Below are 22,554 nucleotides of genomic sequence, written 5' to 3'. Positions count from 1 at the left end.
CATACAGCAAAGAGTTAATGCTAACTCCATTTTTTTCCTTAATTAGCCTGTAGAAAAATCATGCTGCTAAGGATAGTTGTGGGAGATAAGAGTGTTTTTAGCTGGGTTCAATGCAAATACATAGTTTTATTTGTTGAAACAGGAAACAAAATAATGTCAAGTCCCATTTCAATCCAAAATTAAATCTGTCTTAAATTATTTTACAATGGAGAGTTGTGGAAATTCAGTGTGCATCACCACGAAATAAAAGAAAAAATCCTTTGTTTAAAAATACCAACCCCTAAAAAAAAAAAGGAAACTATTTTTTCAGGTTTTTTTACTGTTTTCTTCCCAGTGGTTTGGCTGCAGTGACTTGACCAAAACTATTTAAAATTCATCAAGCCAAATCTAGGCTGCTGGCAAACAAGCGATTTTTAAAAATAATATTGTTATTATGTGATGGGTTCAGACTTTTGCTTCTTCAGGGATGAATTCTGTTCCTCTGGAGACTGTGACAGAGGAGAAGCACGACCCTTGTCCCACACTGCAGGAGGGGACATGTGGGGCTTGATTGCCAGGTGTCACCTCTGGTTCTTGGTGCTGGAAGGCCTTTGGATGTCATGGACATGTGGGAATGCTCACCAGCAGCAAGGTATTCCCGTGGAGGTACCAGGGTTTTCAGGAAGCACTGGCACAGGTTTTCCAGAGCAGCTGTGGCTGTTCCATCCCTGGCAGTGTCCCAGGCCAGGTTGGACGGGGCTTGGAGCAGCCTGGGATAGTGGAAGGTGTCCCTGCCCATGGCAGAGGGTGGAACTGGATGGTTTTAAAAGTCCCTTCAAACCCAAAACATTCATGGTTCTATAAAAGCTCTAGAGGGAGTGGGAAGAGCCTGCCCCAAGCCCCAGAGCTGTGTGTTTATCTTGGCATTCTTTGCATCTTCCCCTGAAGCTTCCAAGTCCTGCACTACCTCAGCACTAAGAATGAGGTTTATTTTCTTTATCATTGATACTGCATAATTTGTTGCAGAAGTGCCTTTTCCAGTCCCCTGTTAAACTCTGCTGCTGAAGTGGTCAGTCATAAAAGACCCCTCGGATGGGCATCCTGTGCAGGCACCCAAAAGCAGGGAATGGTGAGGCTTCACCTTCAAAACCCTTTGATGTGAGACACCATCTGGGTGTACAGCACTAAACAGTCCCTTGATTAATTAAATTATCCCTCATCTCGTTTTTTTTTCCTTTTTTCTCCCCTTTTTTTCTGCAAAGCAATGTAGTTTGGGCTCTCTATTTAATCTCTGAAGTCAAAGGTACATGAATAGCAGGCATCCTGCTGTGATGTTTCTGCTGAAGCTTGCTGATGCTGCTCCCCTGTGCTGCCCCTGCAGCCCTCCCCCCATGATCCTTTGGGTGGGTACCCCAAGTTATCCTCAGATACTGTGAATTCTCCTCAACAAATAATTAATGCTAATTCTATTTTTTGGTTTTTTTGCTTAATTAGCCTGTAGAAAAATCATGGTGCCAAGGATAGTTGTGGGGGATAAGGGTGTTTTTAGCTGGGTTCAATGAGAGCAGGTATTTTGTTGAAACAGGAAACAAAATAATGTCAAGTCCCATTTCAATCCCAAATGAAATGTGTCTTTAAATTATTTTACACTGTAATGGAGAGCTGTGGAAATTTAGTGTCCCATGAAATAAAAGAACAGGGTTTGTGTTTTACAAGAGAGGGAAGCGAGGCGGGATGGAGGAACTGGTGACACCCCAGTCACATGTGTAGTGCATGGCACATTTGGGTCCATGGTGGGTGCAACAGGTGGACACAAAGAGCAGCTCAAGGGTATTTTGGAACAAATTTGAGGTTCTTGTCCCCAGTACACCAGCAGCAGCACTGGGACTCAACAGGGCTTTCTTGCGGTGCCTGAAGGGAGCCTACAGGAAAGACAGAGAGAGGCTATTGGAGTGACAGGACACAGAGGGATGGCTTCAAACTGACAGAGAGGAGTTTTAGATTAGATATTAGGAAAAAATCAGGTGGTGAGGCCCTGGTACAGGTTGCCCAGGGAATTTGTGTCTGGCCCATCCCTGGAAGTGTCCAAGGCCAGGCTGGATGGGGCAACCTGGGATAGTGGAAGGTGTCCCTGCTCATGGCAGGGGGTGGGACTGGAAGATCCCTTCTAACCCAAAGCATTCTGTGGTCCGAGACCTGGGGTTAGCAGAAGGGACTGGTGTCAAGGACACTGACAGCAGGGAAGATCACAGGTCGGTGAATCCCAAAGCTGTCTTGATCAGGGCCAGTCCCAGCTATCCTTGCTGCTGATGGAGGTAAATAGGCACTCCCCAAGCTCATGTTCATTTCAAAACAGATTACTTGTTGTGTCCTGGAAGTACCTGTCTTTCTATTTGCTTTGTAATAACAAGCACCTCCCTGTCCTGCTCCTGCCTGCCAGGACTCAGCCAAGTGAAGCTGCTTCATTTTCCTGTTATTAATCAAACCCAGAGGTCCCTTGGGTGATAAATGTGCAAGTGCTTGCAGCATCTTTATACCCTGGGGGTCATCAGGCTGCTCTTCCCACCCCCATTGCTGGCTTCTTGTCACTCCTGACTCACTGCAATTTAGGGGGGAATAACCACAGGTGGAGTGGTGCCACCTGGGAAGGGAATTTTTGGAGATCTGCAGCAGCATTGCTGGTGCAGAGCACCCAACGGAGTGATAGTCTGGGAGTGATCGCAATAAAATGCACTTCAAGCCTCAGAAAGGAGGCTGGTGGCTGGCCAGTAGCTCCCAAAAATTCCTGTCTGGGGAGGTGCTTGGTATTTTTGGGCTGGTTCCCTAAGGCAGGCGTTCTCCTGGTGAATTGATTCAAGCTGTCTCATCAGCTGCTGGAAGGAGCTGAAAGCTGGGGATGGATTTGAGAGGAGGGTTAAGCTCGTGGGCTTGGTTCATGCTCCTTGTACAAAGCAAAGCTTGGGGAGGGTCTGATCCCCCACCCCATCCTAGGCTGGGCGTTCCTGCTGCTGGGACTTTGTCAGTGTGGTGGGTTCACAGGGAGCCCATCCCTGCCACACAGCAGCATCCCTGGGCTTGGTGAGGCCCTTGGTGGGTGCCTGTGCTGCATCATGTCCCTTCCTGGGGCAGCTGCTGGGGGCCCAGTGCGAAACCCGGGTCCATCTGGGTATCACATTTGTTCTCCTAGTTGCAGTGGGAAATTATGTGGGAGAGTATGGCATGAGATCCTTGTAGGCTGAAAAGTGGATTTAGGTTCTGCAGGGGCATCTAGGAAGAAACTCTTTTATGGAGAAATTCTTCCCTGTGAGGGTGGGCAGGCCCTGGCACAGGGTGCCCAGAGCAGCTGTGGCTGCCCCTGGATCCCTGGCAGTGTCCAAGGCCAGGTTGGACATTGGGGCTTGGAGCAACCAGGGACAGTGGAAGGTGTCCTTGCCCATGGCACGGGGTGGAACTGGATGGGCTTTAAGGCCTCTTCCAACCCAAACAATTCTGAGATTCTGTGATTGTCTCAAGCTGTGAGAGCTGCCTTAGATGATGCTCTTTGCCCACAGCAGTCACAGTTGAATTTGGATGGTCCCTCTGATTGAAGTGGGAGTCACTTTTCCATAATGCAATCACTTTGCTGGATGGAAGCTGACTGTCCTGACCACATCCAGTTCATGTCTCCAGGAGCAGGAGCTAAGGAAGACACTGTCCAACCTACAACTTCCAGGTGAAGGAAAAGCTTTGGTGACTGGCTCAGTCTGGGGTCAAAAATATGGGAGTCAAATGCCTTGCTGGGGTGTCTATCAGGCTGTGCCTTTCTCTGCCAAGCAGAAGCTTCCAAAAGTTGGGAAGAGCATGGGGAATGCTGGCTGTGGCCACCTTTGTCATGGTGAACCTGTTCATGTGGTGTTGGACACTGACCCCACAGGATTCCCTTTCCCCATGTGCTTCTCCAGGCCTTTTGTTTGGTTTCCTGACTCTTAATTTATTATTATTATTATTATTATTACCAGAAACAGTATGAGGAAACATCTGCTTTTCCTTCTGCATGTACAGAATTGCAGAAGGAATTGTACTTTCCCCAAATCCTATTCTTTTCCACTAGAATATTTAGAGTATCTCATCTCATGGCTGCTGCCCTATGGGCACTGATAAGGTCAATGACTGATGGTCCCAGGGTGGTTGTGATGTAAAAACCAATCTGCTGCTTCTTTTATAACTTAAACATTAGAACACAGTGGAGTAGTGGGGGTCCAGAGGCAGGTTTGGGAAATTTTATTTGTTTGTGGGTGTTGTTGAGTGGGATTTTTTAGGGCTTTTGTTTGTTTGTTAAGAACTGAAGCTAATTAAAGATTCAGAAAATCTCTGAATATACTCATTTGTGCATGGAGTTTTTCAGTTGAGCTTAACTAGCTCAGAGAGGACTTGGTAAGTTGTTGTCCACTTTCCTCTGCAATGTGGCACAGGTTTACTGATGATTTCTCTTTCCAGTTCTAGCTGAGCAACTCACATTGGGCAGAATGCACAGAGATCCCCGGGAGTGAGCCATCCTTGGTTCAGAGGGAACTGTCTCTCCTTCAAATCCTCTTCCTCATGTAACCCCATCCCAACCAGCACCATACCCAAGGCTGGGAAGGGTTGCTGCCTTTGGTTGTAGCAGCAGCAACCCAGGGAAGATTTGCTTTTGATGGTGCAGAAGGTGGCTGGTGTTTCAAAAATCTTCTTGCTTCCTCATTCCTATTTCCCCTTTCAGAAGCGTTGAATTTGGGATGCACCTGAGGCTCTCCTGTCCCTTGCCTTGTTGCATAGAAGAGATTCATTTCCAAAAAAGGGGACAGCTGTGATGAAGAGAAGCAGGTGGTGGGGGTGGAGGTGAGAATCCTTAAGGATGGGAACCTCTGAGGTTTAACAAGGCCAAGTGCTGGAGCTGCACCAGGGTTGGGGCAACCCCTGGGATCAATCCAGGCTGGGATGAGCAGCTGGAGCAGCCCTGGGAGAAGGACCTGGGGGTGCTGTGGGGGAGAGCTGGACCTGAACCCCCCGTGCCCTGGGCTGATCCCCAGTGTGGGCAGCAGGGCAGGGGGATTCTGCCCCTCTGCCCCGCTCAGGGGAGACCCCACCTGCAGAGCTGCCCCAGCCCTGGGGAACAACAGCACAAGGACCTGGAGCTGCTGCAGCCAGTCCAGAGGAGGCCACCGAGATGCTCCAGGGCTGGAGCCCCTCTGCTCTGCAGCCAGCCTGGGACAGCTGGGGGTGTTCAGCTGCACAAGAGAAGGCTCCAGGGAGAGCTCAGAGCCCCTGGCAGGGCCTAAAGGGGCTCCAGGAGAGCTGCAGAGGGACTGGGGACAAGGCATGGAGGGACAGGACCCAGGGAATGGCTTCCCGGTGCCAGAGGGCAGGGCTGGATGGGATATTGGGAAGGGATTGCTGTCTGGGAGGGTGGGCAGGCCCTGGCCCAGGGTGCCCAGAGCAGCTGTGGCTGCCCCTGGATCCCTGGCAGTGTCCAAGGCTGGGTTGGATAGCACTTGGAACAGCCTCGTTTAGTGTGAGGTGCCATTGTCCATGGCAAGGGGTTGGACTGGATGACCTTTAAAGGTTTGTTCCAACCCAGACTGTTCTGTGATCCTAGGATTCCCAGGAGGAGAGGACCAGCTAGCTCCTGCTAGCATAAAATCCATCCAGAGTGGCAGCTCCAGAGTTTTGGCTGGTGGCCAAGGTATGTTGTCTGAATGCTGCTCCAAGCTGGTATACAGGCACAAAAATGCTTTTTGCCAGTGAACCAGGGGCATGATTTAATAGGGATTAAGCAGCCTCCACGCCTGCCCTGCTGCTGACCAGGATGCTCTGCTCCTGCCCAATCCCTCCCATCGGCAGCCACCAGCAGGATGGATTACTTCAGCAGGTTGACATCTCAACTTAGAGTTGGATGTGTCTTTTAGGATTACAGAGCTTTTCACAGCCCAAGTGCCCATTATATTGCCTGGGTGCCTGGAAAGAAAAGATTTCCTTCCTGATAATGGTTTCCCTTCATTTATTTACAAAGGATGATGCACGGCAGCCGGCACGGGCACGCAAGCGACTGTGTATGGATCAGCTTGTGGTTGTGATGCTTTTGTTTAGGATGTGGGCTGTGCTCTCTGCCTGCAGAGCTCTGCCTGCACAGGGAGTTTTGCACCCTGGTTGCTGCTTCCATGGGATCATGGCTCATCCCTTGGGGTGCCAAAAGAGCTGGGCAAAAGACAGGTGTTGTGACCTGCTAGGTGCATCGCAGAGGAGCACACACAGGTGCATGGTGCACGTGTGCAAGCTCATCTGGCAGGAGAACATCCTTGGTTCATGTCTCCCAGCATGATCCCTGCAGCCATCACATCCTGCCCAGCTGCTGGAGTGATGCTCTGTGCTCTCCAAGGAGAAGCAGTGCAGCTCCAAAGAGGAGAACATGTGTGAAATGCTGTTTCTTCAGATATTCATAATAATTGTTCAATATCTTTACCTGGCAACATTTTCCTTTCTAAAGGTGAAAAATAACAAGGGTAAGATGTAACATTGGCTCTCGTTCCGTTAGCTTGTAGCAGGAGCAGGGGAATGTGGAAATTGATTATGTCTGGCTTAAGTCACAGTTTGTAGCATGAACCAGTGTAAAATAGGTTATAAAACTCAGGCTGTTCACAATTCAGGGGTTGTTGATTGGAGGCTTTTTATGACCTGTTTCAGATTTTACATCTAGAAATGCTGATGCATTTCCATGTATTGAATTTGTATCAAAGTCTGTGAGCATTCCTTGCTGTTGTTGCTGCAGCCAGAGTGATGCTCCAGCAGTCTCCTTGCCGTGACATCCCCTGCAGAGGAGCATCCCATGGGGTGAGCCCATAAACCCACCTCCACTCACCTGATGTTCAGATAGTAGTTTTCTTAGCTGTGTGCTGTTTTTTCCTTTTCTATTTTGATAATATCTATCACAAGCCAAAGGTAATGTCTTCCCTCAGGCAAGGAAACCCATCTGGTGGAAAACCACTCCAACCTCATGCACAGATTTGACACACTAAAAGTCTTTATGTTTCTAAGGGTGATGTGGCTTTTGGTTTTGTTTAAAAAGAAGAGAAGAAAAAAGATCCACTTTCCAACCACGAAGAGCTGCTTATTGCAGGGAAGCAAGCTACATAATAAATTATTGTCTGGGTGAGAATCGGGGATTTCTGGCTTTCTGGTTACTGCTCGCCCTTCCTTGCTGAATCAAGCTGGCTGTTTTGGGTTGGATTCTGCAGCACTTGGCTGTCCCTCTGTTTTTTCTCCCCATTTACTTCTGTGTTTGTTTTAATGGCTCTGTTTCAATGCACCATGGTGTTTGCCTGCTGTGTTCATGCCAGGCTCGTGAGTGGCACTGTAGTGTGGAAGCTGGTGGGCTCCTGTCCTGTCCTGTCCAGTCACTGGGGTTTTTCTGCATCACCAGGTACCAGAAACCAGACCTGAGATGGGAGGGATGGTGAAATACATTAAATGCTCAGCCAACTGTGCATGCATCAGTATCTGAAAAGCCCAAGGCTGGCCCGCAGCAGTAAACACTCGATGTGGTTTTCAAAGGTGTTTACATTTTAATTAGAAAAGGCTCAGATCCAGGGTGTAATAATTTACATTTCCACACTTGATGTTTTGGTGTCTGGAAAGGTATTGGTTTTAGAGTAGCAAATCCAAGAAAGAGACCTGATGCTTTGTGGAGATGCAGCAGTACCTGGGTACAGGGAGTCATGGTTCATCTCTGTTGCTTTTATTTTCCCTAGTAACTGCGGGTGGCTGGGTACAAGAGCTGCCTGCCAGCAGTAAACTGCTCGTCTCGTTCTCTGAGATACTCTCACCGCTTGAGAGAGACACATTGCTAATTGCTTGTTGTTGGAAATGGGCTGGATGAGGAGAGGGAAAATATTGCTACAGGAGGGGCTCATTAAAAGGAGATGCTGGGAACCAAGCCGTGCTGATGGCCAGGAGTTCCAGCCCCAAACGCAGACAGTCGAAGGTCTTTGTGCCTGTGCTGCTGTCAGAGTGTGAGCTGGTGCATGGTTGTTTGCAGAGTCGAGGCACACAGAGGGTTTCACCTGACCGGAAGGTGCTGATAAGTAGATAAGAAGTAGAAGGGTTGTCCTGCGCTATCTGCTCTGCCCTGGTCTGTGTGGTCAAAGTATCTCTCATGTATGGGGGATTTTGGAGCCTGGACAAGAGATGTGAAAGTTGGTGTTGGTCGCTCATGAGAGAGGATGTGATGTCTGGGACTGGGATGGGGCCCTTCCCTCTGTTTCCCTGGGGATCAGGTTTGGTTCAGTTTTACCATCATTGCATTCAGGTATGGACAAATCTCGGCTGCTGAGCTGTTCCTCAGTTCATGTCCCAGGTGTCTCAGAGCAGAAGGGACCTGCTGGATCACAGTCTGTTATAAACTCCCAAGGGAGAACTAACACAAGAGGGATGCTGGATGTCCTATCACAGAACATTCTGGAAGCAGGTGGCTGCATTGGTACGTGAAGAATTTGCACCGCAGCTGCCTTTTATAGGAGGCATCTCTTGTTCCTAGAAAACTCTGGGATGATAAATCCCATGTGGCAAGACAAAGGCTTTCAGGGATCTGTCAGGATAGCTCTGTAGCCTGTCACAGCCTGCCTCTGCAGCAGCTGGCCTGTAATGGCATTTCTGAGAAATAAATCTTGTATGCATAAAGGATGCTCTGCATTCCTCCTGACTTCACTTTGGAGTCACAGAGGAATGGAGGATTGGCCTGGGATTTTTTCAGTGTTTGACTGGAGGGTAAGTAAGGAAGAGACATGGGTTTTCCAATTAAATGCCTTAAGTCAGTCATTTAAGCCTGACCAGCTGAGGGAGGCCATGTTGTTGGAAAGATGGGCTGGGCAGTTGCCCTTTCTTGGGATTGGTGGTGGTTACACCTTTCAGTAACTGAATTTCTGTTCCGGTGTGAAGAAGCCAAATGCAGGAAGTAGTTCTGCCTGAACTCTGTATTTTAGAGTTCTTTCTCAGTGGCCTTACCTAGGCCTTGGCATTGGGTATTAGCACCTGGCTGTGTAGTTGTCAGGTAAATCTGCTTCCAACTTTCACCAATTTGGCATGTGTGACAGTGTTGTGCTCCTGTTTCTCTTGCTTTGGAAGCCACAGCCTTCAAAGAAATTCGTCCATGTGTGCAAAAGCATTTTAGGCTCTTAGCATCCATCCAACAGAAGCAAAACACTGGGAAAAGCAATCTATTCATTTTCTTTCCTTTGCGGATGCTCAATCACGTTGGACCTCGCGTAGGAGCAAGGTGTGGTGTTGTTGGCCTAACAGCAGGTCAGGATGTGGGTTTGTCTGGATGAATTGGAGCAAGAACTGGCTTGCACTTGGGTCACCCCAGGCCCCTAAAGCTCTAGGCTCGGGCAGAGGGGCTGGAAAGCTGGGAAAAGGTCCTGGGGATGCTGGTGCTGGTGCTTCAGTCCTTGGGACAGCTCTGGGCCCCTCAGGACAAGAGAGACATTGAGGGGCTGGAGCGTGTCCAGGGAAGGGAACGGAGCTGGGAAGGGGCTGGAGCCCCAGGAGCGGCTGAGGGAGCTGGGAAAGGGGCTCAGGCTGGAGCAAAGGAGGCTCAGGGGGACCTTGTGGCTCTGCACAAGTCCCTGACAGGAGGGGGCAGCCGGGGGGGTCGGGCTCTGCTGGCAGGGAACAGGGACAGGAGGAGAGGGAACGGCCTCAGGTGAAGTCAAGGTTGGATATTGGGGGAAAATTCCTCCATGGAAGTGGCTGTCCGTCCCTGGCAGAGCTGCCCAGGGCAGTGGAGGAGCCTCCATCCCTGGAGCAGTTTAAAAGCCGTGTAGATGTGGCACCTGGGGACATGGGTCAGTGGTGGCCTTGGCAGTGCTGGGGGAATGCTTGGACTCAATGGTCTTGGAGGGCATTTCCAACCTAAACAATTCCATGATTCAATGGTACTGTAAGAATTGTTTTAGGAAGATCTCTTTATGGGTAGCAGTTTTGCTGTAATGTTGCTGTGCCAGCGTGTTTTTGCCCAGAAGCCCCAGCTCCTCGCCTCAGGGAATGGTGTTTGTTTGGAGGGCTGGAATCCCTTGGCATGGCTGGGACACAGGTGGGTCTCACCCCAGGGGAAGAGCTGTGTGAAGTTGCCCTGCCTGTGCTGTCTTGGCGCTGCCAGGCTTCTGCAGTCCAGGTTTTGGAGAGCTTTTGGTGTGGAGGGGAATGGCTGGAGCCTCCTCCCTGGGGGAGGATCTGGGTGTGGGGTCCTCTCACCCAGCCTGCAATGAGCTGATGGAAATACATCACTGTCCTGTGTGTCCGTGGTCTTCTCATCACGGACTCACCGTTTCTTATATCATTCTGATTGCAAGTTCCGCTCTCCTGTTGCCTCCCAACCCAAAGTGGGTTCCTTCTCCATTGCAGTATTTCACCTATCAAACTCACTACTTGTTTCCACAAGTTCAGCAAGCCTGGAGCACCTTTGGGAGAAAGGGAATGAGCCCACAAGTGTCATAAAAAATGCTTGTTCTTATTATTTGCCGATGAATGGTAAAACTATATAATTGCCATAAAAACTGCATAGTCTTGCTACAGCAAGAACCCCATTTAGATCACCCTTAATAACAGCTATTAATAATAATTATACATTACAGTAATGCTGATAATTACTAAGTTATAGTAAGCCATTTGTACTTCTATTGACTTTTTCTGCTGATGATTCCTTCTTTAATGATCACAGTAATGAGCACAACATGGGCTCTGTAAAATCATAGAATTCTACAGTGATTTAAGTTGGAAGGGACCTTCAAGGTCCTCTAGCTCAAACCCCCTGCCATGGGCAGGAACACCTTCCACTGCATCAGGTTGCTCCAAGGCCCATCCAACCTGGCCTTGGACACTTTCAGGGATAGGAAAGATTTGGAAGGTAATTTTCAAACTCCCAAAACTTATGGACTTTGTGCTTTGACAAAGTAGAGGGGAGGGAAAAAAGTGCAAATTTGAAGTTGATCTCTCTTAATTATGATTAAGGAATGTACCTGGGGTCTGGGAATCCTTTGTGGTAGGTGCTGAGCCAGCACAGAGCCAAGGGATCACCGCTTCATGAAGAGCTCTCATGAGCATTTGTTTGCTCAGTGTGGGAAGATGCCAAATGCTTTGATGCTCAAGTGTGGGTTTGGGTTTTTCTTTGAAAACCTCTTTTTTGTACGTGTTTTGAGGGCGAGGTGAGGTGGGAAACCAGCTCCAGGCACAGATCACCAGGAAGAGCAGGAGTTGAGTGATGGTTTCCTTTAGAGGGAGGTGAAGGTACCACAAGATGATTTGGTTTCAGAGTTTCCCACTAGAGATCCACAAATATCTCAAATATGTGGTTTGTGTTTGTTTCCTGGACCTGGTGAATTCTGACAGATGTGTTTCCTTTCAGTTTGCCATCTCTCCTGTTGCTACTTGACAAAATGCTGGTTGGGCACCCCAAAAGTGGAGGCATGTGCTAGTTCTTCTTCTACTTCATGTTTTATCATGGGTATTCAACGCGGAGCATCCCCAGGGGAGTGCCCTGGGCTTGGTTTCCTCCAGTGCCGCCCTCAAAAAACCCTAAAATAGGCAAAAAAACTTTGGGTTTTGTAACGTGTGGCCCAGTGGGATGGAGGATAACCTCTGACCCTGCTCACTCCATCCCGAGTGATGCCACCTGTATCATTTGTCCCCTGCCTCATGCCATCTCCCCATGCCATCACACCCCTCCAGGACTCATGGGAGCCTCCTATGCTCCCAACTCTTTCTTTAGTACCTTCTGTTTAATAATTGGTGCTTTCCATTTGGTAATTGGCACTAATTAGTGAAAAGGAGAGAAGCATGCCCTCCTCCAGGGCTCCTTCTTTTTTCTTTCTTGACTTTTTTCTTTTTTCTTTGTCCTTTTTAGTATGCCACATGATTTTTGTTCAGGAGCGAATGTGTGATATTGATCTACATAATGAGCCTTTTTGACAGTCTGGGCACATTTGGGAATAACTCCTCAAGCAGATGAAATCCTTTAGGCCAGTACTGCTTATTCTCTGCAGTTTCCAAATGAAGCCACAATTGTTCAGAAGTGACAGAGAAGAAAATAATTCAGGAGCTGGAAATTACATGAGCTGGGAACAGATATTTTTTTCCCCCCCTTCCCTTCCGGATGGCATGTGACTCACTCCGAATTTGCTTAGCAATTTTATACTCATGTCAAAGCAGACTCTTCCCATTCCTGGTGAAGGAGAGGGATGAAGTTGTTGTGTCCTGCAGTGTGCTGGGAGCTCCCGTGTCTTCTCCCCTCCAGCTGCAGGGAAGGAGGAATAGGGGTCTTACCACAAGACACTGCTCCAAGGCCTCGTTCTTTCCAAACATAGAATTATAAAATATCCTGAGCTGGAAGGGACCTGCAAGGATCAGAGCCCAGCCCCTGGCCCTGCACACACACCCCAGCAATCCCACCCTGAGCATCCCTGGCAGCGCTGTCCAAACGCTCCTGGAGCTCTGGCAGCCTCGGGGCCGGGACCATTCCCTGGGGAGCCTGGGCAGTGCCCAGCACCCTCTGGGGGAAGAGCCTTTCCCTGATCTCCAACCTAAACCTCCCTGGCACAGCTCCAGCCATTTCCTTGGGTCCTGCCCTGGTCACAGGGAGCAGAGAGCAGTGCCATGCCCAGCACAGTTCCAGGAGCTGGTGGTTTCTTTTCTTTATGGTGTTACTGGCATTGAGCCCTGGAGAAACAGGAAGAAGAGCATTATAAATCCCCTGCATCTTCTGTAGAGCCAGTTTTCTGCAGCGAGAGGTTTTAAAAGTGAATTCTGTTCTGATCTCTGTTTCGCCTCCTCACTGGACCATTGACAGTCGCACCATTGTTTACTGCCACTGCCCTAGAGAAGCTTATCAGTTATCATCCTCTTCCTCACCCTTGTCCATTACCCCCAGCTTCTCACCCATATCCAGCACAACTAGTGCTTTGGATTTATTAAATCAAACATGTTAGTGTGGGGGTTTTTTTCTCCTGTGCATATGTCTGGAGGTTTTCAGCAGTTTGGGTTTTAAGCAGGAGGACAGGAAATATGTCTGTTGTCCTTAAATGCAGGAATATTACAGAAATGGAACATTTTTTGCATGCCTGGAAACCCTAAATGCAACCACCTAGGATTATTATAAATATTACTGGAAATGCAGACATACAGCAAAAAATATCCTGCCTGTGGTAGCCAATAGGCTTTGTCTGCTGGGTTTTTTAATCTTTTTTATAATTACCAGGAAATAATTCCTTGCTGTCTTTCTTTGTCCCGCTTTCTCAGGCCCCCTGTGTTCCCGGCGTGTCCCCTGAAGGGATGGAGAGCTCCTCAGTGGCATCAGCCTCCTCGGAGGCGGGGAGCAGCCGCTCCCAGGAGATTGAGGAGCTGGAGCGCTTCATCGACAGCTACGTCCTGGAGTACCAGGTCCAGGGGCTGCTCACAGACAAAACTGAGGGGGATGGCGAGAGTGAGAAGACACAGTCCCACGTCTCACAGGTGGGTGAAAGGCTCTCTGGAGGGTGGGAGAGGGGCTGGGGCACGCTGGTGGCTTGTAGGCTTAGCTTCTCCAGGGTTTGGATGTGAAGCAGGATGTGATAAAACTCTGGGGTTTGGGCAGCTTGTTTGTTGGGGGATGTGTTTGAGGTCTCCAACCTGATGGTAGCAGTCTCCTGATGCTGGGTTTGTTTTTTTATGGTCTCAAGGCACATCACTGAAAGTGTTCCGGGCCAGGTTGGATGGGGCTTGGAGCAACCTGGTCTAGTGGAAGGTGTCCCTGCCCTTGGCAGGGGGTGGAATGAGATGGGCTTTAAGATCCTTTCTAACCCAAACCATTCCATAATTCTGTATATGAGGGATCCCTTCTTTATCTGGTATCAGCAGTGTTTGATCTGATCTGTCTGAGCTCTGCAGGTTTGCTGGAGCTGAGGATCTGACCCAGAGCTCCAGACCTGTTTTCATACCACCTCGATGTAAAGAAATTACTAAAGGAACCTTTTTAAGAACAGGTTTTGGTGAAGAGGTCTTTTACAATTTGAGGATCAAAGCCCTTAGAAGCAGGAGAAAATATATTTAAAAATCTAGTGATCCAAAGTGTATTTTTTAACCAAAGGCTGGAAGATGTCTGTGTTTGAAGTGATGCTTTGGAGGGGCTTCAGGTCAAACAGACATGTTCTACTTATTAACGTGTCAAGTTCAGAAGTAGTATTGAATTAGAAATAAATTAATAGACAAAGTTTTACAACCTCTTCCAGCCTGTCCACTGCTCTGCCAGTAAGCCTGGGCTCCCTCTGCATCTTAAGGGCAAAAATTTCTAATTCTCTGAAAACCATATACAGTTTTTGCATTAAAATCCTTGATTACAGCAACCAAATCCATCTTCCAGTTGTGGAAATGGCATTTTAGCTTTCCTTCCTGGCCTGCCCTGGAAAAAAGGAGCTGCTGAGTTTTTAATGTCAGTTCTGAGACTGTTCTCTTTCAAGATGGCTGGGTTCTATTTTGAAAGAAAAATTCCTAATAATGAAAGATCTGAACTCTAAATGAAATGAACGATCTGAATGAAAGATCTGACTCTTTTAATTAAACCACTTTTAGAGGCGCCTCAAATGAAGCAGCTAAATGTGGTTGTACCCCAGACCACTGATGCGGAAGTTTAATTAGGATTTATTGTGAAACTTCATCAAAACGCAGCATTTTGTATTTCTAGGGCTGTGTAGTAGACAAAAAGTGAGGATGGGCTTTCACTTAGGTCACTTGCGTTTATCAAGCCATGTCTTAATGGATGCACCAAGAAGGAATTATCTTTTGTCTCACAAAGGTTTTCATTTTTCCTCCTATCAGAAATAATCAGGAATTTTTATTTCTGATTTTCTCTTCCTGATCAGTTCTTAGCAAAGCAAGGAATAAATACGCTCACATCCTGCAGCTGGCTGGAGTAACCCTGGTGGCAGCCAGCCTGATGGAAGGTGGCACGTTCCCTCTTAATGAAAGCCAGAGGGAGAAAGATGGATTTAGGGGAAAGGCACTCGGCTGAGACCAAGGAAATGGTTTTTAACTGCGAGGTTCTGCCAGCAACTAAATCTTTAATGTTGGGCAAGTTACTTAATCTCCCTGCAGTTTGTTTCCTTATGGCTGTAATAGTGTTTTCCCTGCCTGAGAGTGGATAAATCCATTCACATGTGTGTGAGAGTTGCTTGGATGGTACCGCATCCCTGGACAACTGCTCTCCTTGCTGGGGGCAGGAAGGAAAGGCACATCCTCCATGCTGCTCTCAGGGGAGCTGAATCCATCAGCACTTCAGAGAATCCCAAAATGTGGATCTTCCTGTGATGGGGATGTCCTCAACCTTGCTCCCACCAGGAAAAAAAGAGGAAAGTCAGAGGGAAAAATGCAATTATATTTTGCTGTGGACAATAATGAGTGAGCTTTTACCTTGAGAGACCTTTCCAGGCATGTGTTTGCACTCCAAATTGTTAAAGGAGATAGGGATAGGTCTGGTAAAAGGCTCTCAAGAGTGATGGCATCATGAGCCTGTCCAGGTGGGTCAGCAGAGGTGGCAGGAGAGAGAGAGTCATCACTCTCTTTAATGAGGGGAGACTGAGATCCCTGCATCTGTGAGCTAGAATGGGCTCTCTGATGAGAGCAGGGATCATGGGCAGTTGTAGTGGTGACTCTTATTTTGTGGCCTCATCCATACCTGTCAGGGAGCTCTCAGGTGTTAGTTTGTATAAAAAACAATGAAAATGGCTTTTCATTTTCTTGGCACATCATCCTTGGTGATGGTACCAAGCACTGAGTGTCTCTGGAGCAGCCAAGTGCTTCCAGCATGAAGGACCTCAGAAGAGGGGCTGGTCAGTCCTCGCTTTGTTGAAGGAGTGACAAAATGACTTTTGGGATTAAACAGCATCTCTCATGTTTGTCAAGTGAAAATTGCCTTTTTTTTTTTTTTTTTTTTTTTTTTCACCAGTATGATGCAGCCCTTCATTTCTTTAGGGGAAAAAAAAAAAACCAAAGCAACAAATGACACCAAATTCAATTATTTTGGTGGAGGCACCTTGCTGCCCAACCTTGGGGCAACCTGGCCTAAGCATCTGCTGATCCCCTATGGCCATGTATGGCAATGGCCAAACCTACAGTTCCATCCTCATTTTCTGTTTTGTTTAAAATGAAAACACAGGGTGTTGGCAGCTCAGGGCATATATCCATCCCTGACGCACACAAGAGTTGGGAAAAGCAGAAATTTCCCAACTTTCCATGGAAGAATTCCATGGAAAAGAGTGATAAAGTCAAGCCACCCTGGTGTGTGATATTCCAAACACTATCAGAGTCAGCAAGGAGATATTTGGGCTGGATTTTACTGCAAAGCACCATATCAAGTGCTTTCCCACAGTTGTTCCTGCATCTTCCCTGTACCCACTGTCAGTGGGTGGAGCATTTCCAAACCAAAGCCTTTGGGATCATCCTCAAAAAGGAGGGGGTGCCACACGTGTGCAGCGATGCCCACGGCTGGACGGTGTTTTCTGTGCACTGTGGACTGACACAGCAGTTTTGCCCAGCCCAGCTATTATTTTACACAATCCCTTTTTTTATCCCTTTTGCAGTGGACAGCGGATTGTAGCGAGCAGCTTGATGGCAGCTGTTCCCCATCCCGAGGGAAGGGCTCGTCGTCTCATGAACATAACCAGGTAGGGCTTGTGTTTAGTTCCTCCTCCCCAGACCTTTGCCTTTATTTCTTGCACTGCCTCACCTGGGAGGTGCTGCCAGCTTTCCCTCTCCCCTGGGAGGGAAGATGTGTCCCTCTGCCTGGCATCCAAAAGCTCGTTCCTGCCCAAACCATGAGAGGTGGGCAACATCCTGATGTGTGGTTGGATGTGTTCACCAGGGGCTTAAAGGGGGAAAAATACAGAGCATCACATTTATTCCTGAAGACTTTCTTATTGCCACCTTTCCAAGGAAGCTTTTTGGAGCATCAGAGCTGACTTGGCAGCATGAGATGTAGCTGGAATGAGGGGTCTTTGTGTAGCTGGGCTTCTCTTTTATGTGCTGCAGCACAAGGATGGTGTTAGAGGGAAGAGCATTAAACAGCTGAGAGGGTGAGCTGGCAGAAGAAGCAAAGTTGCACGTGCTGAGAGCCTGTGTTGGTCGTGCAGTGACAGGAGCCAGGTGTGAGTCGGATTTGGTGCTTGGTTGTGGTGTGAACACAAGTGAGGAGCGTTTACCAAGCACTGCTGGAGGAGGCTGTCCCTCCTCATGTGAGTACCCCCACGGCAGAGGGTTGGGTAGGGTGTGGGCTTGTTTTGACCATTGTCGCTTGGTTGAGGAGCTGCTGTGTCACCATGAAACCATCAGCTCTGTGAGAGCACCACCTGCCCAAAGAGATGTGAGACTGAGGCATCTGAGGGAAGGGGAAACAGCATTTCCAGTTGTTGTGGCTGATGGATGTCCCACCTGAAGATGTGGCTTCAAGCTGGTGGCTTTCGTGCTCTTGCCCTGCTTGATGTCCTCCAGATTCAGTCCCGTGTGTGGGGTCCATGAGGGGGAACCTCGGAGCCCCTTGCAGGGCATACAAGAGACTGTGCCAGTCTGAGCAGGGCATGTTGCAGCTCTCATTTTGGGCACAGCTTCCTCCCACATGGAGCCATGCTGGGACTTCTCGGCTGAGGGAAGGGGGGTCAGGCACCCTGTCCCTGCCACAGCCCCGGATGCAGGGATGCTGGGAGCACCCCTACTGACACCTGCACCCAGCAAAGGCAGGGTGTTGCTGTGTAGGAAGGTGTGTGCTGAACAGAGGCGCTGCTTCGGATGAGCTCCTGAAGGTGCCAGACGGAATTGTGGATTTGATTTATTACAGCTTTGATCTGCGTCAAAATATTCAGCAGCAAAACATCATCCACGCTCCCTCCCAGCACTGCAGACAGCTGCTGGATGTTCAGCCAGGAGGCTGGCCATTTCCATCGAGCTTCCTTGAGTGCATCAGGGGCTTTCCCTGGGGAAGAAGGTCCCTGGCTCTTTACCCAAGGGCTCTGCTGACATGCAAGTGGCTGGTGGGGACCACAGGAGGATGCAGGAGTCGTGCATGGGTTTTATTTTCCTGACATCCTCCATCTGCCTGGTGCCATGCAGTCTTTTGTTTCAGCTTACATGGGGTTTTTTTGGTTTTGTTGCTGGTTTGTTTTTTTTTTTCCCCTCGGAATTAAACGTATTTGATCTCCTCCTACAGGGAGCTCCTTTCCTACACACAAACACCATTTCCTGATGCCCAAGCTGCTTACCCTGTGTTTGGGCTCTCTCCCAGCCTGCAGCAGAGCTAGTAATTATCTCTCTCCATGTTTGGCTTCCTTTAACTGTGAGTAACAAATTTTACTTGGCACCAAAGAGGAGCTGCAAGCTATTGTTCCTCAGTCCAGGCAAGCATTTCTTTCACTGTCACTGATGTATGAGTGAAACGCTGCTGGTGAGGACCAGGTGCAGTTTATTACCATTTCTGGCTGTTAAGTTTTCACTAGAATCTTTCAATATTTGAAAAAAAAGATCAGTAATAAGATGTTTGTCTTAAATTAAAATTATCGATCACTTTTCAAACCTGCTAAGGAAGAAGCCAGCTAATTATTTCCCAGTGGAATACAGGGTTGGGTTTGTCTGGTTTGGTTTGGTTTTGGTGGCATTTTTATGTTGCAGTTTTTTATGTATTTGAGGGGTTTGGGCAGAAAATTGAATTCCTGGTTTTCCTATTGTGTTTCCAGCTGAGATCTTTGCATTGCCAGTCTTAGTTGAAAAATACTTGGATTTGAGATTTCTGCTGGCTTCAGCTACTGTTAAAATGTGGGTTATGTATCAGTGATCATGGTATGCCTCACGTGGTTCTAACCTGGCCATCAGAAAGGGTATTTATATGGAAATCTAGGTTAGTCCTGGAAATATATTCAGCATGTGGTTCATTTTCTCTGAAGACAGAGTAGTCTAGGCTTGCATTTTCAGAAGTAATTGGCTTCCTAAAGGTTATAGGGAAGCCTAGAGAGAAGCTCACTTTCCCATGCCTGATAATCCTCCTATGCACTCCTGACGACCTGATGCCTTTGAAATTCTGGGCAGCAAGGTTAAGAAAAATAAAAGAAATATTTTTTTTAGTGTGTATGTGCTATGCATTTATATACAGTATGTGTGTATATAAGGATCTACTGGTTGTTGTACAAGTGTGGGGCTGAGAGCAATTTCTGAATAAAATACAATTTAAGGGTAAAAATGAGGTGTCTTGATGCAACCTGCAGCCCAGGATATTCCTAAATTGCTGGTTTCTGATGTTGTTTGCTATATCTGGGAAAGAGCACCCAAGACTTGTCCTGCTCTTGCACCACTTGGTGAGACATATTAGCAGCTGTGTGAGACTAGATGGATGTCAGTTCCCACAGGCTGGCAGATAGGCATCCCATACAAAGAAGTGGCTTAAAACCACAGAAAATTCCCACTAAAACCTCCTGGTCTTTCCAGTTCTGTGGATGGATGGCTGTGAGAAAATGGTCTCCTCATGGAGGAATCTTCTGAGATACATTTTGTGAACTCATGTGCTGAGAAAATCCTGGTCTCACAATTGTATTCAGCTCATCTGTAGTTCTGGTTTCCTGCTGGGATCTCTCTGTTTGCTGCATGGCATGGCCATGCTCCACTAAACCACCAGAAGGTTTGCTAGGTCTCACCCCGTGTGAGCCTCTGGGGCGAAGACCAGGTACTCAAAATACTGTTTGAGCACCTCACTGCCTCTATAAATGAGGAAGGTTTAGATAATGGAATAATTTTAAACCCTTTTATGTTTCGATTTTTTTTTTTTCTTCCCCAAAAAGAGCCAGTGGGAAGTTTTTATATAATACTTTATTTGCATTCCCCTTGTGAGGCTGTGGCGAGTAGGAAGCTCTTTGATATATTTCTGAGAGCAATTCATTAAGTAAAAGACTTCTGGTATGGTGCATATTTAGGGAGCCAGCAGAGCTCTTGGTACATGAAAGGCCTGGCAGGAACTCATCCCAGGCTCCCCTTACGTAAAAGCCATTAACAAAAACCAGAGCAACTCTGCGGGTTTGTGCCATTTCTCCGGGCAGTGGGAGAGGGAGAGCTGAAAATTCTCCTTCCTGGCCAAGTCGCTCCCTTCCTCCATGGTGGCTGGCTGTCACCCATCATCACCAAGCAAAAACCTGTGTTGTTGGCAGTAAACAGGACTTGGTTTCATGCTGCTGATTGTGTCCATGTCCCACCAGGTGCAGCAGGAACTTGGTACAGGGTTTGGGCCCTCAGAGGCTTCCCCAGTTGATGGTCATGTTGCTGATCTGAGCAGTGAAGGAGCAGAAAGGGTGTGTGGATCACACCTGGATGATCTTACACCTTGCTTGTAGCACTCTGGTCCTGTCTTCCCTGAGGAGCTGGTGGTGGAGGAGATGGCTTGGTTTGCCCTCCTGTTAAACCCGCAGATACAGCAGCACATGGTAGCAGGGTGGGGTGGTGGGTTTGCACTCTTGGGCCTTGGCTGGAGATGATACCACATGGAGTAAAGAGCGTCCCAAACTGTGCTAACATAAGAGTTGTGACAAGGGCCTGGAGGGACAGAACGAAGGGGAACGGCTTCCCACTGCCAGAGGGCAGGGTTAGATGGGATATTGGAAAGAAATTCTTCCCTGTGAGGGTGGTGAGGCCCTGGCACAGGTTGCCCAGAGCCCTGGAAGTGTTCCAGGCCAGGTTGGACGGGGCTTGGAGCAACCTGGGATAGTGGAAGGTGTCCCTGCCCATGGCAGGGAGTGGAATGAGGTGAGGTTTAAGGTCCTGTCATTCCATGTCCATGGCTTGATGTCATGGCTGGAAAAGCTGCCATGTTGCCAAAGCAAAGGCAGCAGGAGGTGTGGGGCAATACATGGAGGCTGTCTCTTGGGAAACGGCAGATTTCAATGAACAGTGGAACTCAGTTTTAATGGAGAGTGGGAAAATCCAATTATCTGTGCAGATTTCATTTGCAATTCCAGAGAATTTTTTTTTTGCGGGCATTGGTGCTGCTTGACTTCCTGGGACCAACCACCAGGACATCCTCCCTGGTGGATGCTGCAAGGGCAGGTGGGAAGGGATCATGTCACCGGGTCCAGATAACTGAAGTTAGCAGTGAAATTGTCTTGCTGGCTTAAGTCCAGTGACATCAGCAGGCAGCGTGTAATGCCCCAAATTCTTGGCTAACCAGATAGGGCTGGAGAGACAGTGGATTGGCAGGATGTCTTGACTAAATTTGTCAATCATTTTCCCTGTTCTGGTGGACAGCCTGTGTTGCCCATCATTGGGTCCAGATCTGAGAGAAAACAAGAGGGATGACTCTGGAAGGACTTTTAGAAATTATAGAACGTTAAGGGGGTGGAATGGACCTTAAAAATCACCCATCTGCCATGGGCTGGGACACCTCCCACTACAACGGATTGCTCAGGGCCTTAACTGACCTGGCTCTGAGCACTGCCAAGGTTGGGGCATCCACAATGTCCCTGGGCAACCTGGGCCAGTGTCTCACCACCCTCACAGGAAAAAAAAAAAATCTTCCTTATATCCAGTCTAAATGTCCCTTCTTTCAACTTGTGCCCATTACTCCCTGTCGTGTCACTGTAGTTCTTGATGCAGAGTCCCTCCCCAGCTTCCCTGTAGCCCCTTCAGACACTGGAAGGTGCTGTGAGGTCTCCACGTGCTCAAGGTGCTCTTCTGTTCTCTAGGCTGAACAGCCCCAACTTTCTCAGCCTGTCTTCACAGGTGAGGTGCTCCAGTCCTTTTATCAACCTCACGACCTCCTCTGGACTTGCTCCAACAGTGCCATGTTTGAGGACCTTGTTTGAGGCTCTCCATCTCATTGACCTGCTCATGTCATAGCCCAGGGCCAGTTTGTGCACTGAATTTGGCTGAGGTTGGCCGCCGTGTTGAGGATCTGTTGGGGCAGGTGGGTGCTGGCTGATGTTGCAGATGCTGTTTTCATGCTTCCGAAATAAAAAGAGAAAGCGAAAGACAGACACTGGCTTTGCCAGGGAGTACATGTTGGTGTATCCCTGCCTGATGGAGGAAGAAAGTAGAACTTGAAGTGGAGTGACTTGCCCATGATCAAAGAGCAGCTTTGAGGAAACCAGTCACTTTTCTGCCTGTAATTGCTGGGTGATGCTTCCTCATTTGGTGAATGCAACTGCAGTTGGAGAGGACTGCCATATAGGTGTAACTTTCTCTGGGCCTTGGGGTTGGCCTCACGGAGCAGCACCGTGGCCTCTTGTGAAGCAGACACCTGCTCGGGTGCCAGGAGGTCTGGGAGGGAGATGCTTCACTGCTTTGCTGCCTGCTTTGGAGAACTGTTGCTTCTGAGGGTGGAGAGAGGTGTCTTCTAGGCCTGGTGTCACCAGTGACTCATGTGAGAGGACATCTTGTCACCCTCAGTTTCCATTTGGGTGGGGAGGACCGGGTGATGGCTGTCTGCCCACTGCAGAGCTTCCCACACTTACTTTTGTGAGACCTGATTTACCTTTGAGGTCTCCATCCTTCCAGGTTTGGATGAATAGGTCAGCC

General features: G+C 48.4%; 1 protein-coding gene across 5 annotated transcripts in view; it reads left to right on the top strand.

Moving 5' to 3' along the window:
* Positions 1-22,554, top strand: part of CTIF (cap binding complex dependent translation initiation factor) — a 143,383-nt gene that overhangs the window by 10,291 nt on the left and 110,538 nt on the right. For 4 of the 5 annotated variants that reach the window (XM_042028194.1, XM_042028196.1, XM_042028195.1 and 1 more), the window contains exons 2-3: positions 13,282-13,494; positions 16,596-16,679. In XM_042028194.1, the coding sequence (XP_041884128.1) occupies positions 13,315-13,494; positions 16,596-16,679 (264 nt within the window). In that variant the 5' untranslated portion in view covers positions 13,282-13,314. The remainder of the gene's footprint in view (positions 1-13,281; positions 13,495-16,595; positions 16,680-22,554) is intronic. The other variant, XM_042028197.1, reaches the window with a different exon arrangement.

Source organism: Corvus kubaryi, unplaced genomic scaffold (assembly GCF_017639235.1).
Source record: "Corvus kubaryi isolate FWS band 111438036 unplaced genomic scaffold, C.kubaryi_AGA036_p1.0 37308, whole genome shotgun sequence".
Classification (NCBI taxonomy): domain Eukaryota; kingdom Metazoa; phylum Chordata; class Aves; order Passeriformes; family Corvidae; genus Corvus; species Corvus kubaryi.
The sequence above is the reverse complement of the archived record's forward strand: the minus strand, read 5'-3'. Positions and strand labels throughout refer to the sequence as shown.